Source organism: Microtus oregoni, unplaced genomic scaffold (assembly GCF_018167655.1).
Source record: "Microtus oregoni isolate MIOR12 unplaced genomic scaffold, Mior012 000005F_ref0000423, whole genome shotgun sequence".
Classification (NCBI taxonomy): domain Eukaryota; kingdom Metazoa; phylum Chordata; class Mammalia; order Rodentia; family Cricetidae; genus Microtus; species Microtus oregoni.
In genome coordinates, this window is record NW_024543064.1 from 32,788,269 (window position 1) to 32,801,043 (window position 12,775).

At 47.0% G+C, this 12,775-nt stretch overlaps 2 protein-coding genes across 3 annotated transcripts in view; one reads left to right on the forward strand and one right to left on the reverse strand.

Moving 5' to 3' along the window:
• Positions 1-1,227: 1,227 nt before the first annotated feature.
• On the reverse strand, positions 1,228-6,762 carry Med8 (mediator complex subunit 8). The gene is made up of 7 exons (XM_041651980.1): positions 6,676-6,762; positions 5,086-5,204; positions 4,283-4,427; positions 3,566-3,706; positions 3,304-3,385; positions 2,548-2,796; positions 1,228-1,614 (listed from the first exon to the last, which is right to left on the reverse strand). The coding sequence occupies exons 1-7, from the start codon at positions 6,679-6,681 to the stop codon at positions 1,550-1,552; spliced, it is 807 nt and encodes a 268-aa protein (XP_041507914.1). The 5' UTR covers positions 6,682-6,762; the 3' UTR covers positions 1,228-1,549.
• Positions 6,763-6,815: 53 nt separating this feature from the next.
• The window catches only part of Szt2 (SZT2 subunit of KICSTOR complex), a 46,157-nt gene continuing 40,197 nt past the window's right edge, over positions 6,816-12,775 (forward strand). For both annotated transcript variants that reach the window (XM_041651778.1, XM_041651779.1), the window contains exons 1-4: positions 6,816-6,899; positions 10,331-10,456; positions 11,101-11,274; positions 11,538-11,708. In XM_041651778.1, the coding sequence (XP_041507712.1) occupies positions 6,873-6,899; positions 10,331-10,456; positions 11,101-11,274; positions 11,538-11,708 (498 nt within the window). In that variant the 5' untranslated portion in view covers positions 6,816-6,872. The remainder of the gene's footprint in view (positions 6,900-10,330; positions 10,457-11,100; positions 11,275-11,537; positions 11,709-12,775) is intronic.

Sequence of the window (12,775 nt, forward strand, 5' to 3'; positions counted from 1 at the left end):
GCTGGAACAACAAAGACTCTCAGGGTTGGTTACAGGTGGAGCAAAGGACAGCAGTCACTGGAAGATACTCTGAGAGTCTGGAAAAGACCAGCTAGAGTTCTATTCAATACCCCAGTTAGCCTTGACATTTAGTGGGAAGAGAAAAGATGAGAAGATAAACAACACCTGGATGGGCTAATGGCCCGGCCAATTTAAGTGGGAGAAAGGTTTGGCATTGCCTCAGAGCAGATGATAGGACTCCCCTGGTACAGTGTTCTGTGGTCAATTAGCTTTGTCAACACCACTCATGTTTCCACAGCCCAGCAACAGAGGACCACTTTTCCAGGCCTTTGCTGCCACAGCCTGGTAGAATGCTGTTTAACAAAGACCAAAGACCAAAGCATTAGTGTGTGGCAGGAGAGAACACCAACAGTGCAGCTGGAAGAAACTCTTTGGATCTTTAAATAAAAGAAAAATTAAAGATAAGGGAATACTTTAAGGTGAATTAGAATTACCGGGTAGATTGTTCATAAATTTGAATCAGACAACCCTGAGTCAGTGAACATCAATTTAAATAACTTTATTGAACAAAGAAACCCTTTGGCCCACTTCTGCTGACTTAATCCCTGCCCTTGCCCATGAAAGAATGCTGAGAAAGGCAACAAGGCTGCCTGTCCTTTTGGACAGTTCTTCACCTCTCCAAAAGCAGACAAGGTGGATGGGGCTGTGCCCTTCCTACTTTCAATCTGGATTTTATCTGAGCCACACACTGAGTGCCATGGAAGAGGACAGAAACAGGGAGTACTGACTGTGAGGACAAGGCAACCCTGACAAACGACAGTGTGAAGTACAATTTGTCTCAAAGGAGGAAGATGGTATTTCATCTGTGCTATTGCCTGACAGGGCCCCTTCCTAAGAAATCTCCCACCTACTGCTCCCTAGACATCTTCATAGGCAGGGTAGGGTAAAAGATGGGTACTTTTCCCTATTTTCCAGGTAAAAGCAGAACTAGTTTCACCAGACCTGGTGGAGGGTGTCCCAGCCCAGAAACCTCTTCACCTGCAGCCTGGATGGAGCCAACAGGATGGAACCTGGGCAGGAGAGCCTACAGCAAAAATATAACTTCAAGACATGCAGGCTGCCATGGTCTTTGGATTACTTGATCCTATCTCCATTAGCACACCACTGTCATGGAGCTGTATCAATCACAGCGCATTCTGGGTAAAGGACAGTAAGTAGCAGGGTGGAAAAGTAAAAAATAACTATCATTTATTCAAGATCCAGTATTTCATATACCATGCTAAGTGTTTTACATTCATTTTCTCATTTTAATCCTCACAACAACCCTATGAGGTAGGTATTATGACCATTTACAAATGAGAACCTGGGCTCAGAGTAATTAGGTCACTTTCCCAAGGTCGCACAGCTCTTCACAGAGGAGCTGAGATCCGTCTGTTGCTGAAAGCCTGTGTTCTTTACATTGTACCCATCTACATCAGCCTTGAGTAAAAGATAATTTCATTGCCCAACTCGGCACGGATCACCTGAGAGTGGAGGCTGCTGTCCACACTCACCGCTGGTAGGGATGCATTGAAGCCGACTTGATGTTGGTTTTTATCCCACTTGGCATTTTCCCTAAAAGTAACACAAAGAAAGGTAAACTTTCACAATAAATCAATCAGAAATGCAGCTTCTCAGAATCCTGTCATCTATTCTGTGACTTCTGACTCTGGATGGCAGAGATTACAGGTTGTGGCTCTTCAGCCAGTTCCCTCACTGAAGGTATCAGGATCTGAAGGTATCAGGATCTGAAAGGAGAGGAGGGTCTGAACAGTCACCCCCCGCCCCCCGTGGACTTCTGCTCATCCACCATCTACGTCTGGAAAAGACAGGCATGTAGCCTATGTGGACCCTATTTAATGTTACAAGCAGAGCACTGTGTTCTCTGCTATTTTAGTTGTCCTTTTCCCTAGGCAGCTGTTCCGTGAACCCCTCCAGACTGCTCTCACAGTAAGTAAAAATGAGCACGAGAGACAGCAGGAAACCAAGACCAAGGGACGGGCAAGGAAAGAATCCATGCAGACCCAGAAAACTGCCAGCTTGTTGATTTTTTTTTTTTCAAGACAGGGTTTCTCTGTAGCTTTGGAGCCTGTCCTGGAACTAGCTCTTGTACACCAGGCTGTCCTCAAACTCACAGAGATCCTCCTGCCTCTGCCTCCTGAGTGCTGGGATTAAAGGCGTGTGCCACCACCACCACACGGCATTGATTCTTGATTATCTACCAAACGGTCTTGATCAAGGTCTGGTCACTTATTTCTCTACCTAAGAGATACACACTAACATCCAGAATAAATAGGACAATTGAGACAAAAGTCTGAAATGGAAGTAAAAGGCAACACCAGTTTTTGCTATTCAAGTCCTTCTCTTCACTCTCTGGTACTTGTTGCAAAGCTTCCAAGTGTCTTCTAAGTAGCAATGAAAAGGAGGAAGATCTCCAGGTCCGGGGTTAAAGAAGGCTTATTCTAGCTCATTCCCACACTCCTGGATAGTTAACCCATGTCACCCTACCTGGTTGACCTGCTTGAGCCATCTGGACTCCACTGAGCATTGTCTGCTGCTGGTTTGGAGCACCTGCCATTTGAACTTGCTGTAATCCTGAGGCTCCTGCAAGGATTGGACCAGCTCCTGGCTGGCCGGGTTGGCCAGGACCACTGCTACCTGAAGGTCTCCAATTAGATAGCCCCTTCCCAAAGGCAACAGCTGCCACTAAGGCATTGGTGTCTGCAGGGTTGAAAGTCTGCTTGTTTGGCCGGAGACCTGAAGAAAAAGCCAAGAACCCTGAAGTGTGTATGTGGTTCAACTCTGGACTAAACCCAGCAGCTGGAGGGCCGTGATGACCACCAGTTCTGACTACAGAGACAACTAGAATTCCTACAACCCCAAAGAGCTATCTTTGTCCCCCAAAGCTATCTTTAATTTTCACTTTGTCCATTTCTCCCATTTGCTTTAAGGCTAGTCTCAGACACAAAACACTAACAGGATACAGACACTTTCCTTGCCAGTTTATTCTTCTTTTTTAAAATCACATTTATTTATTTTGTGTATGGTGATCAGAGGACAACTTGTTGGTTCTTCCCTCCACCATATTGGTCCCAGGGATCAAATTTAGGTCAGGCCTGGCAACAGGTGCCTTTGCCTACTGAGCCATCTTGCCAGGCCAAGCAGTTTATTTTCTATCCTTACTTCACCACTAGGCTGATTACTATTACTATTCTAGTGATCTTGTACAGCTCCCCCTCTGCTCTGCCAGCCATCCCTCCTTACCTCCACTCTCTGATTCTCGTTCTTCTTTGCTGATTTTCTCTAAAAGGTTTGAGCACATTTTATTCAAGCTCTGAATCTGCTTCTGTAACACATATGAATTGATATAGAGATTAGTAATGATTCTGGGGAAGCATCTTCCTTGTGCTCTTCCAGAGGCAGCCTAGCTGTAACCAACTACATACCCCTATTACACAGGCTTGGTAAAGCCTTGTTTCTTATGAAGGGATGGGGATGGGGCAGCAGGGCAGTGACTCAGTCTAACCTGCGCTGCATCAGCACCAATTCTGGCAGCATCTGTTGTCAGCTGCTTCTCCTGCTCTTCAACTTCAGGGTCAGGCTTGGTTCTCAAATGGTCAGGGACGACCTCATGGCTGAAAACAGGCACTCGTCCTTCAGTCTGACGCTGTAACACAGATTGTATTAATCCTATTTGCTATCCAAGTAAAGTTGACTCTAACCCAGTTTCCCTTCCACAAGAAACGGCATTTTCAGAGACAACACAACCTGAGGTACAAATGTAGCTTCCTACGGCACTGTCTTTTCACACACACTCTATCAGAACTCAGGCAAACTAAATTCCACACCATAACTTTCTTTTTGTTGTTTGTTTTGGTTTTTTGTGATTCCCCACCCTGACCCCCATTCTAGGACCAAAATCAGGACTTTGTTCTACCACTGAGCTAAATTCCCAACCCCACATTTTAAAGACTGATTGGACAAAGTCACAGGCAGGCAGAACAGCGCCCCCCCTTTTTTTTTGCCTGATATAGATGTTGGAAAAAAGGGTCATGGACTTGGTGACATGGGCCTTGGTTTTCACAGCATTGTTTAAGAGTGACTCCCACCTCCAGAAGAATAAAAAAGCAAGTCTTCCAGATGGCAGCCCTCACTTTCCATTGCTATACAGAGGATCCAATCAACAACTGTGCTCTAGACTTTCAGTTAACTTGATTTCCCAAGTTTAATCCTTTCTTCTTACCATGAGGTCTTCATCTCGATCTGGGGACAGCACCAGAGGGATGATGACCTGGTTACGAAACAGGGGTGTCTTCTCATGCTTTAAGACCTTGTTCAGAGTGTTCAGCTGTCCAGAGAGCAGTGCAAAGCTATCCAGGACAGAGGGCCTGGGGGTGGTAAGAAGTCATCAGAACTACTTTTCCCTATAAAGTAATCTCTAAAAGTTTCCAGTGCGGGAACACCCAGACTCACCCCTACAAGACTCACAGCCCTAGGACTGGCCTAGGCAAGAACCAGACTTGCTAGCAGAAAGGATGGAGTTAGGAAAGAGGAACACACTTTCAATTTCTGACATAGATGTTGAAAAAGGTAACTTGTCTGAATGGGATTGGGAGTGGTAGTAAACAGAAACTGGTTACACTGTGGTAACTGAAAACTCCTAAGGTGTATAAAAGCCTCCTAAGAGAACCCACCATTGCAGAGTAGGTTAGATCTCAGATTCAGCCACATCTGTGGAAGGACATACAGCATGAATATAGCTATAATGGTCCTCCACTGGGGGAATACCTCCTCACCAAAGTCAAAGCATAAGCATTAAAACCTAGAAACAACCTGGGTTGGGAAACTGGACACTTCTCTACTTCCTGGCTATGGAGGCCTTAAACCAAACTATACTTGTCAATGTTGGGCAACCTAGTTCTTTCCAAATCCAAAAGGATATTTGCAAACTGATAAATAGTTACATCACTGGAGATGTCCTGTCAGCCAGGGGGCTTGGCCCCACCACCCATGGCTCCCTCCCCAGCTTGTCCTGGCAGTCCTTACCAGGTGAGCCGGTCATACTCGTTTTCCAACTTGTAAATGAAACTCCCCAGTGAATTCTTCAGATCAGCCACTTGATTCAGCAGTGCATCTAATGATGCCTCAAGCTGCTTCTCCTCCCTCTGCATCAGTAGGACATTGGGTTACTCAGATACCAGGGAGTGTGACACAAAGAGAGGCTAAATTGTTTTCTATCTTGGTATTTGGGTTACTGACAGCATCAACCCTCAGACCTTTCAACCTGTTCACCTGGCCTGAGGTCCTCCTGCCAACTTGGTCCCTTCTATCCTCCTACACTATGGTCCTTCAATAAGAACATTGCACCAGGCCTAAATCCCTTCCGCTTATGACCTCATGGGTTTTTTTTTTTTTTATGCCTTCGAAACGAAATTGGCTTAGCACTGTATCCTTTACCCTTTATCTTTTCATTTCCATCCTCTTCTCCCAGCTCAGAAGGTTTGTCGCTCTTAAAAGCCAACCTTCTCTTGGATCTGCAGTAGGACATGCTCAAGCCCAATCTTCTTTCTAAGCCTAGCCCTTTTCTGGAAAATAGACAGAGTCTGCCTACCACACTCATGCTTGCTGTCATTAACGCTGCTTTCCTTGGGCATATGGAGAATCCTTATATTGTGTCACTTTGTGGGGTTGGTATTGCCACATTTCTTTCTTTCTTTTCTTTTTTTTTTTTTTTGGTTTTTCGAGACAGGGTTTCTCTGTAGCTTTAGAGCCTGTCCTGGAACTAGCTCTTGTAGACCAGGCTGGCCTCGAACCCACCTGCCTCTGCCTCCCGAGTGCTGGGATTAAAGGCGTGCACCACCACCACCAGGCTTGTCACATTTCTTTCAGAAGTTCAGTACATTTTAGAAAGGTCAGGCAATGTTAGCAGGGGTGCTATCGGTACTTAAGGTCAGAAGGAATTCCTGAAGTTCATTGTCCCATGGGTGCCTCTGGAGTCCAGGTACATACACCATTATTCTCTGCCTTGTGAACGCAGCTACTGTCAATGCCACAGTCTGGAGAATCTCACATTTTGCCTAGATGTGTGAGGCTTTCTCTGAATACCAGCTCTGCGGTCCCTCCCCAACGGGTCGTCTATCCTTAGCATTTGCTGAGTCAATGTGTGCTCATGGATGGCTGTGCCAGTATTCCAGTGTCTCTTTCGTAAACTCGGGTGACCCATAAACCCGCACTGTAGGATACAAAGCTGATTTGCAAACCCCACAATGTGACTGATGGGGTTAGATCCACCCACAGCCTCGGATTACAAACAGCTTAATTTTCGTCCTTGGCGGCCCACAATCTCTTCAGCCCTTCCGAAGCCTTGTTACGCCAGGGTCGAGGCCTGGGGTCAATCCACTACTTTCTCGACCCTTTCACACAGTCAAGCAAGTCGGCCTTGCCTCCCCCAGGTCTCTGACCCTCTCGCGTTAGCGGGCTCAATTCCCGCAGCTGTCCTCGTCCCTTCCTGTTTCGCCGTCTTTCCCCAAACAGCCGAGGCCTCTGCCCTCTCCTCACATCCCCAACTTCCCAGAGTCACCCTGTCCACCCTCCCAACCTGTGGCTAGGGGTTGGGAGGCCCAGCCCGCTTCTCACCTGCATTGCCACGGCCGGGCTGGCGCAACCACTTCCTCTTCCGGTTTCTCGCACTGCCGGCTGTGTCCACCAATCAAAAAGCTCAAAACGCGGCCCTCCCAACGACTTCCGGTTCCTGCCCGGTTCCGAGCTAGCTGGGTCAGAGGTCAGGAGTGGAGCAGCCTCCCTGGCCCGGGCCGGCGCGGGAGGGCAGTGTGATGGCCTCGGAGCGCCCGGAGCCAGAGGTGAGGGGCAGGCGGGCGCGGGGCCGAGGTCCGAGGGCAGGCGTGTACCAGCCTCCACCCTCCGGAGCCTCGAGGAGGCAGTAGCTGTTTACTCAAATGTCATCGTGGTCCACGTCTCCCACCCACAGACCTAGAGATAATGGTGCCGACAAAACTCGTGTTTGGGTTAATTGTTGCAGTTTTCATTGGTCACACCGAAGCTGACCGACTTTGCGGATTTTCGCATCTCATCAGCTGGAATGCAATCAGCACTAGTTGATTCCTCTCTGGCGTCCATGCTTTTGCAAAAGCCCTGCCACCATCGTAGCCGTCTTCACCTCACAGATCCTGTCTCCTTCTTTATAAAAATCTTTGTTCTGTGATGTGGCTTGGGGAGCACAAGTTAAGTCACATGAGGCACCTCTTAGATGCGAAGAACTCGTGTCAGGAATCTGGCATTTTTCATTCTCTTATACAGAGCAGAAAACCGAAAAATCAGAGCAGGCAAGGTGCCTTATCGTGCCAAGATACCTTAGGATTACTCATTCTAGCCGAATTAGAGGATCTGAGAAGGAAACGAAATCTTAGATTTGACTAGAATGTCCAGAACCACAGCAGAATACTTAGGAGGGAAGGGTGATGGATGTGTGTAATGATGCAAAGAGTAATGGCTGCTCGTATAATCCCCACTATGTGTCTGCCACCATTCTGAGCTCTTGAGTGTTACCAGTTCTTTCTGCCCTATAAGGTAAGCACCATTATCACCCCCCCCCCTTTCAGGAAACTGAGGTACAGCTATTAAAAAGGTATTAGGGCTAGAACTCCCAAATAGATGATCTAACTCTAGACCTACCAGTTGTCCTCTGACCCCCATGTGTGCACCATGACACGTGTGCTTTTCCATGTGTACACAGAGCATGTATATCTGCATACATATGTAGGAGTACGCACACGTGCATGGCTGCGTGAATGTGATGAAGAAGCTACACATGTGAAAAAAAAAAGAGCAGTCTAGAAGCAGAATGCCAAGAAGACAAAGCGATGTTTGGAGTTGTTAGGTTCCCAAGAGAGAGCAGTGCTGCTCTGGACCCAAAGTTGTGCTGCTGCGTGTTAGGTGGATGCAGAGTGTAAGACTGATCTCCTCCTAAGCTTTGAGGAATAAGTGAACATTGGGTCACAACGGGTGTGTCAGAGGAGCAAATGAGGATGTTTCAGGTTTAATGGCACATTTGACCTTCTTCTGTAAGCAGTAAGGTGGAACTCAGAAAGTTTAAGTTCTCTAAGTATCTAGTACAGGTACGATCCTTATGAAATAGTCAGTCTTGTTATCCCTGTTCACAAATGAAGAGACTGACAGAGCCAGCATTTGGTCCAAGGTGCTCTTAACACTTTGCTGCCTGCTTTTACTGTAGTGGTGGGTAAGGGAGCTGAGACTGGGGAGAGGGAAGTTCACGTGGAGCTCGTGCTAGAAGTTCAGGTTTATAATGGTGAGAGGCTTCAGGATAGGGAAGGATCTACATTACGTCGTAGGAAGATAGCACATGTTTTAGAAAGGGGTTAGAGGATAATTTGGCCCTTTATCTCAAAGATACAAGAGCAAAACCCGGGAAAAAGGAAGCACAGAGCCTGCAGCACTTTATTCAGGTTGGCATAAATGGTATGTAGAGTTCAATGAATGTTCTGAACAATGATAGCCTCCCTCTGCCATTGTACTTACCCTCCTGTTTGCAGTATCCCTACAAAGATATCCTTATCTTAATCTAGCTATTAAAAGAGATTGAAGCCTGGAAAAAATTTCAGTAACCTGCAAGGTCACATGCATAACATATTGTAGAACACGTTAGAATCTGGGGCTCTGATGCCAAACGCCTGCTTTGTCTTGTTTATCAGGCTATTTCATGCGCATCAGATTCCGGGAGGTTAGCATCAGATTCCGAGAGGTCTTGAAGCTCTGTATGAATGTGAATGCTACGAAACATAACTAATTAAAGCACTTCTCAAACAGTGATATGGAAAAATGCCCAGGGTAGCAAGTTCAGATGTGGATTCTCCATCTCCTTCAGCTCTTAATTCAGTTGGTCTCTGGTGGTACCCAGGAATCAAGTGTGCATTTTAATAAATAGCTCAGGTGATTCTGATGCAGCTGGTGTTCGAAGCCCACTCTGAAAAACATTCCAGCTGCTTAAATTAAGCTAGCCTTCTGGTGCTGATAAAGTACATATTGGATGTATGACACCTTAGGAGGTTTTGGAAATGTTTGAATCAAAGAATCACAGATAAAGGTGAGGTTTTCCCAGAAAGCTAGGCAGGCGTTCCTGGTTTCAAGATGGATTCTGTAAGAACTGACAGGTGAACCAGACTTCAGTTAAGCATTGGAGACATCAGTCATTCAGAACTGCATTGAGAGCAAGAGAAAGGTTACGAATTGTAAAGCTGAGTGCTCCAATGTGCCTTCAGTAATGCAGTGACTGGTTGCTGCCCTCCATCCGGAGTATCTCATGTAGTGAGCTCTACAGGACCTTCACCATCCCATCTTCCTAGGATCCTACACAGGAGCAGGCGGCTTTGTTTCTTGCTGTCATAAAACCACATTCTTTATCCATTAACAAGCTTATTCAGTTTTTAATGATATAATAGCTAAGGTAATTATTCAGTTTTTGTGAATGATAGGTAAGTCATTCTGCTGGGAGTACAGGTTTGGGGTGGTTGTGAAAAAAACAGGGGTGGAGGGGCTAGAAAGGCTACTGACCAAGAAGTCAAGCTTCTTAAAATTTACCACTTTGGCAAAGTGATCGGTTTCTTCCTGTGAGAGTACAGCTGCCATAGTGTATGTGTGGACGGAGGATGAGATGTCCAGACTCATCTTTGGCAGGGGTTTGTATAGTAGAAAAATAAGGATGCTGTTGGACTGACCACCTCTGAAGGCTCAGGGGAGAGAAACTAAAGCATTGGCAGTTGGTCGGCGTGTGCGTGTGCATGGAGAATGTGACCCACAGGACCTTGACATGAGTGAGCTATCACCTAGGAGGCTTCATTTGCTCAGGAATCTTAAACCATTCAATGAAGGCTTCTTCAGTGTCTGCTGTGGATAGGACTGAGGCGGTTACTGGCGAGTGTTCATGTAGCAGATCGGATACTTACTGGGTCTCATGTAAATGTTTGCCAAGCCCAGGGGCATACAAGCAGGACAAAGCACCTCTCCTACCTTTAAGAGCTTATGGTTTATAAGAGAAACTCATGCAAACATTTGTGAAAACACACCATAGAAGGTAAGTTCCCTTCATCGATGTGGTGGTCTGTGTCAGGAGCACTTTTCATGATGGCAGGGATAGCCATCAGCTCTGCTGCCTCTCCTCTTGCTGTGTAGGCTCCTTGGACAAGCTGCTTGAATGGGATGTGTATATACTGGGCACTCATTGTCCTCTTTTTTTCTCCTTTATCTCTCTCATTAGGTAGAAGAAGCTGGGCAGGTGTTTCTGTTAATGAAAAAAGATTATCGAATCTCCCGAAATGTTCGCCTGGCTTGGTTCCTTAATCATCTGCATCAAACTGTTCAGGCCACACCCCAAGAGTTCCTGGTATGTCCTAGTGACTGACAGGTGGGAGGTGAGGGCATAGCCCAGAAGGATCTCTCTCTTTCTTTTTTCTTTCTTTTTTTTTTTTTTTCTTAGAGCTCTAAGGCTGCGAGGGGCAGTGGCTTTTCCTGTGAAGTGCTTCCTTACGGGAAATTTGCTCATACATTTTCTAGCTAGTGCTGCAAAGGGTGTGAAAAAGTGGAGCCAGTGGAGGGTCATTTTGGATATAGGAGGCAGGTCTTGGAAGCATTCCTGTGCAGGATTCCCTTGGACGGCATAGCAGCACTTTTGGTTGGTGTTAGGATCGTGTTTGCTTTGCAGATGAGGAGACAGTGATGCTAAAGAGGTTGCAAACGTTCTCTGCAGCCTCACAGCTACAGCCGGACTGAATTGGGGTGCAGAGAAGAGAGGGAACTCTTCTCAGCCTTCTTCTTTTAACTTTTTTTAATTTTTCTGTGTGTGAGTGTATGTCACATGTACGTAGGTTCCTATAGAAAGCAGAAGAGGGCATTAGATGCCCTGGAGCTGGAGTTACAGGTGGCTGTGGGCCCCTGACACGGAGTTTTCTTTGAGAGCACAAGCTTTCTTGACCAGTGTGCAGTCATCCCTCCTGCCCACGACCCTTTCTTCCTCTTCTATCTTGTCAGCTTCAGTCTGAGCAGGAATTGGAAGTCCTCAGTGTTTTGCCCCCTGGATGGCAGCCAGATGAACCAGTGGTCCCAAGGCCCTTCCTTCTTGTCCCTTCCACCCGGGTCATCTTCCTGGCTTGGCAGTATCGTTTTGTTATTGAGCTGGACCTCAGCCCATCTACTGGCATCGTGGTAAGTAGTTTGAGGGAAATAGTAACAAGACAGGATGGGAATGAGAAGGAGAGAGAGCTGGGAAAAGTGAGCAACCTCAGCTTTATGGGAAAAGACAAGCCTGTGAGTGGACGGTGGGTGTTCGGAATGGAGCCTATTCTGTGTCCACGGGCACAGTCGGCCATAAGAAAAGGGTCCTGCTAGCCCTGGAAATATGCTTATTTCTGCACTCTGTAGAACCGCTTTGGACTCCCTTGTGAGATCTCTCTCTTCATTGCCCTCAGGATGATTCCACAGGGGAGATCTTGTTTGATGAAGTTTTCCATGCTCTGTCCCGTTGTCTGGGTGGGCTGCTTCGGCCCTTCCGAGTGCCTGGATCCTGTATCGACTTCCAGCCTGAGATCTATGTAACAATCCAGGCCTATTCCTCCATTATTGGCCTGCAGTCCCACCAGGTAGTGTATCTTTTTTCCCAGCTCAGACTTGCACACTGAATTTCTGACAGCCTGTTGAGACAAAGCCCTTATCCTGTCTCCACTGTTTGTGCCCAGGCACCAGGTTCTCAGTTTTTCTGTCTCCTCCTATCTCTTCCTCTCATACATTCAGTGTGTCTGTGTGACTTCACCTTGTTGGTGGACGTCAGAGGACAGTGTGTGGGAATCAGCTCTCTCCTACCATATGGGTACCAGGGATGGAATTCAGGGCTTCAGACTTGGTAGCAAGCATCTACCTGCCATCTCGCTGTCTATCTCCCCCCAGCTCTGCTCCCCCTTGGCAGAGTCACGTGTCACTCAGGCTGACCTTGAGTTTTCTGTATAGCCAAAGATGACCTTGAATTTCTGTTCCTACTACTTCCACTTCTCAAAGGCTGAGATTACAGGTGCGAGATGCCCAGGGCTTCGCGCATGCTCAAAAGTACTCTACCAATGGAGCCACAGCCCCGGCCTCTGCTGGCTTCTTGAGCCTGCATTGTATTTACTCCTGCAAGTCTCTCCCCTTGATTTGTTGCTCAGGTCTTAGAAGAGTTTCCTCTGGTGAGTTGGCATTGGTAGACACATGCTTCTCTACCCATCCTGTAAATGTCTTTGCCGCCTGGCCCTTGACTGTATTATTTGCTCTCCCCGTCCCACACCTGGTGAAGACCCCAGCTCCCCTCTCCCTTCAGCACTCCTTTAGTTCTGTGAAGTGACTTCTGTTCTGACTCCTGTCAGCAGCCCAGGACACAGTCTTTTAGGATCCTTTTGTGACTTTTGTTTTGTTTTGTTTTTGTTTTTCGAGACAGGGTTTCTCTGTAGCTTTAGAGCCTGTCCTGGAGCTAGCTCTTGTAGACCAGGCTGGCCTCGAACTCACAAAGATCCGTCTTCCTTTGCCTCCTGAGTGCTGGGATTAAAGGCGTGCACCACCACCGCCCAGCTACCTTTTGTGACTTCTGAGCTATTACAGCCCCCAGGAACCTCAGGAATGTAATTTAAGAGCAGAGAAGGGTTATTTTCTGAGGGCCCAGTGCACTGTCAGGCGTAAT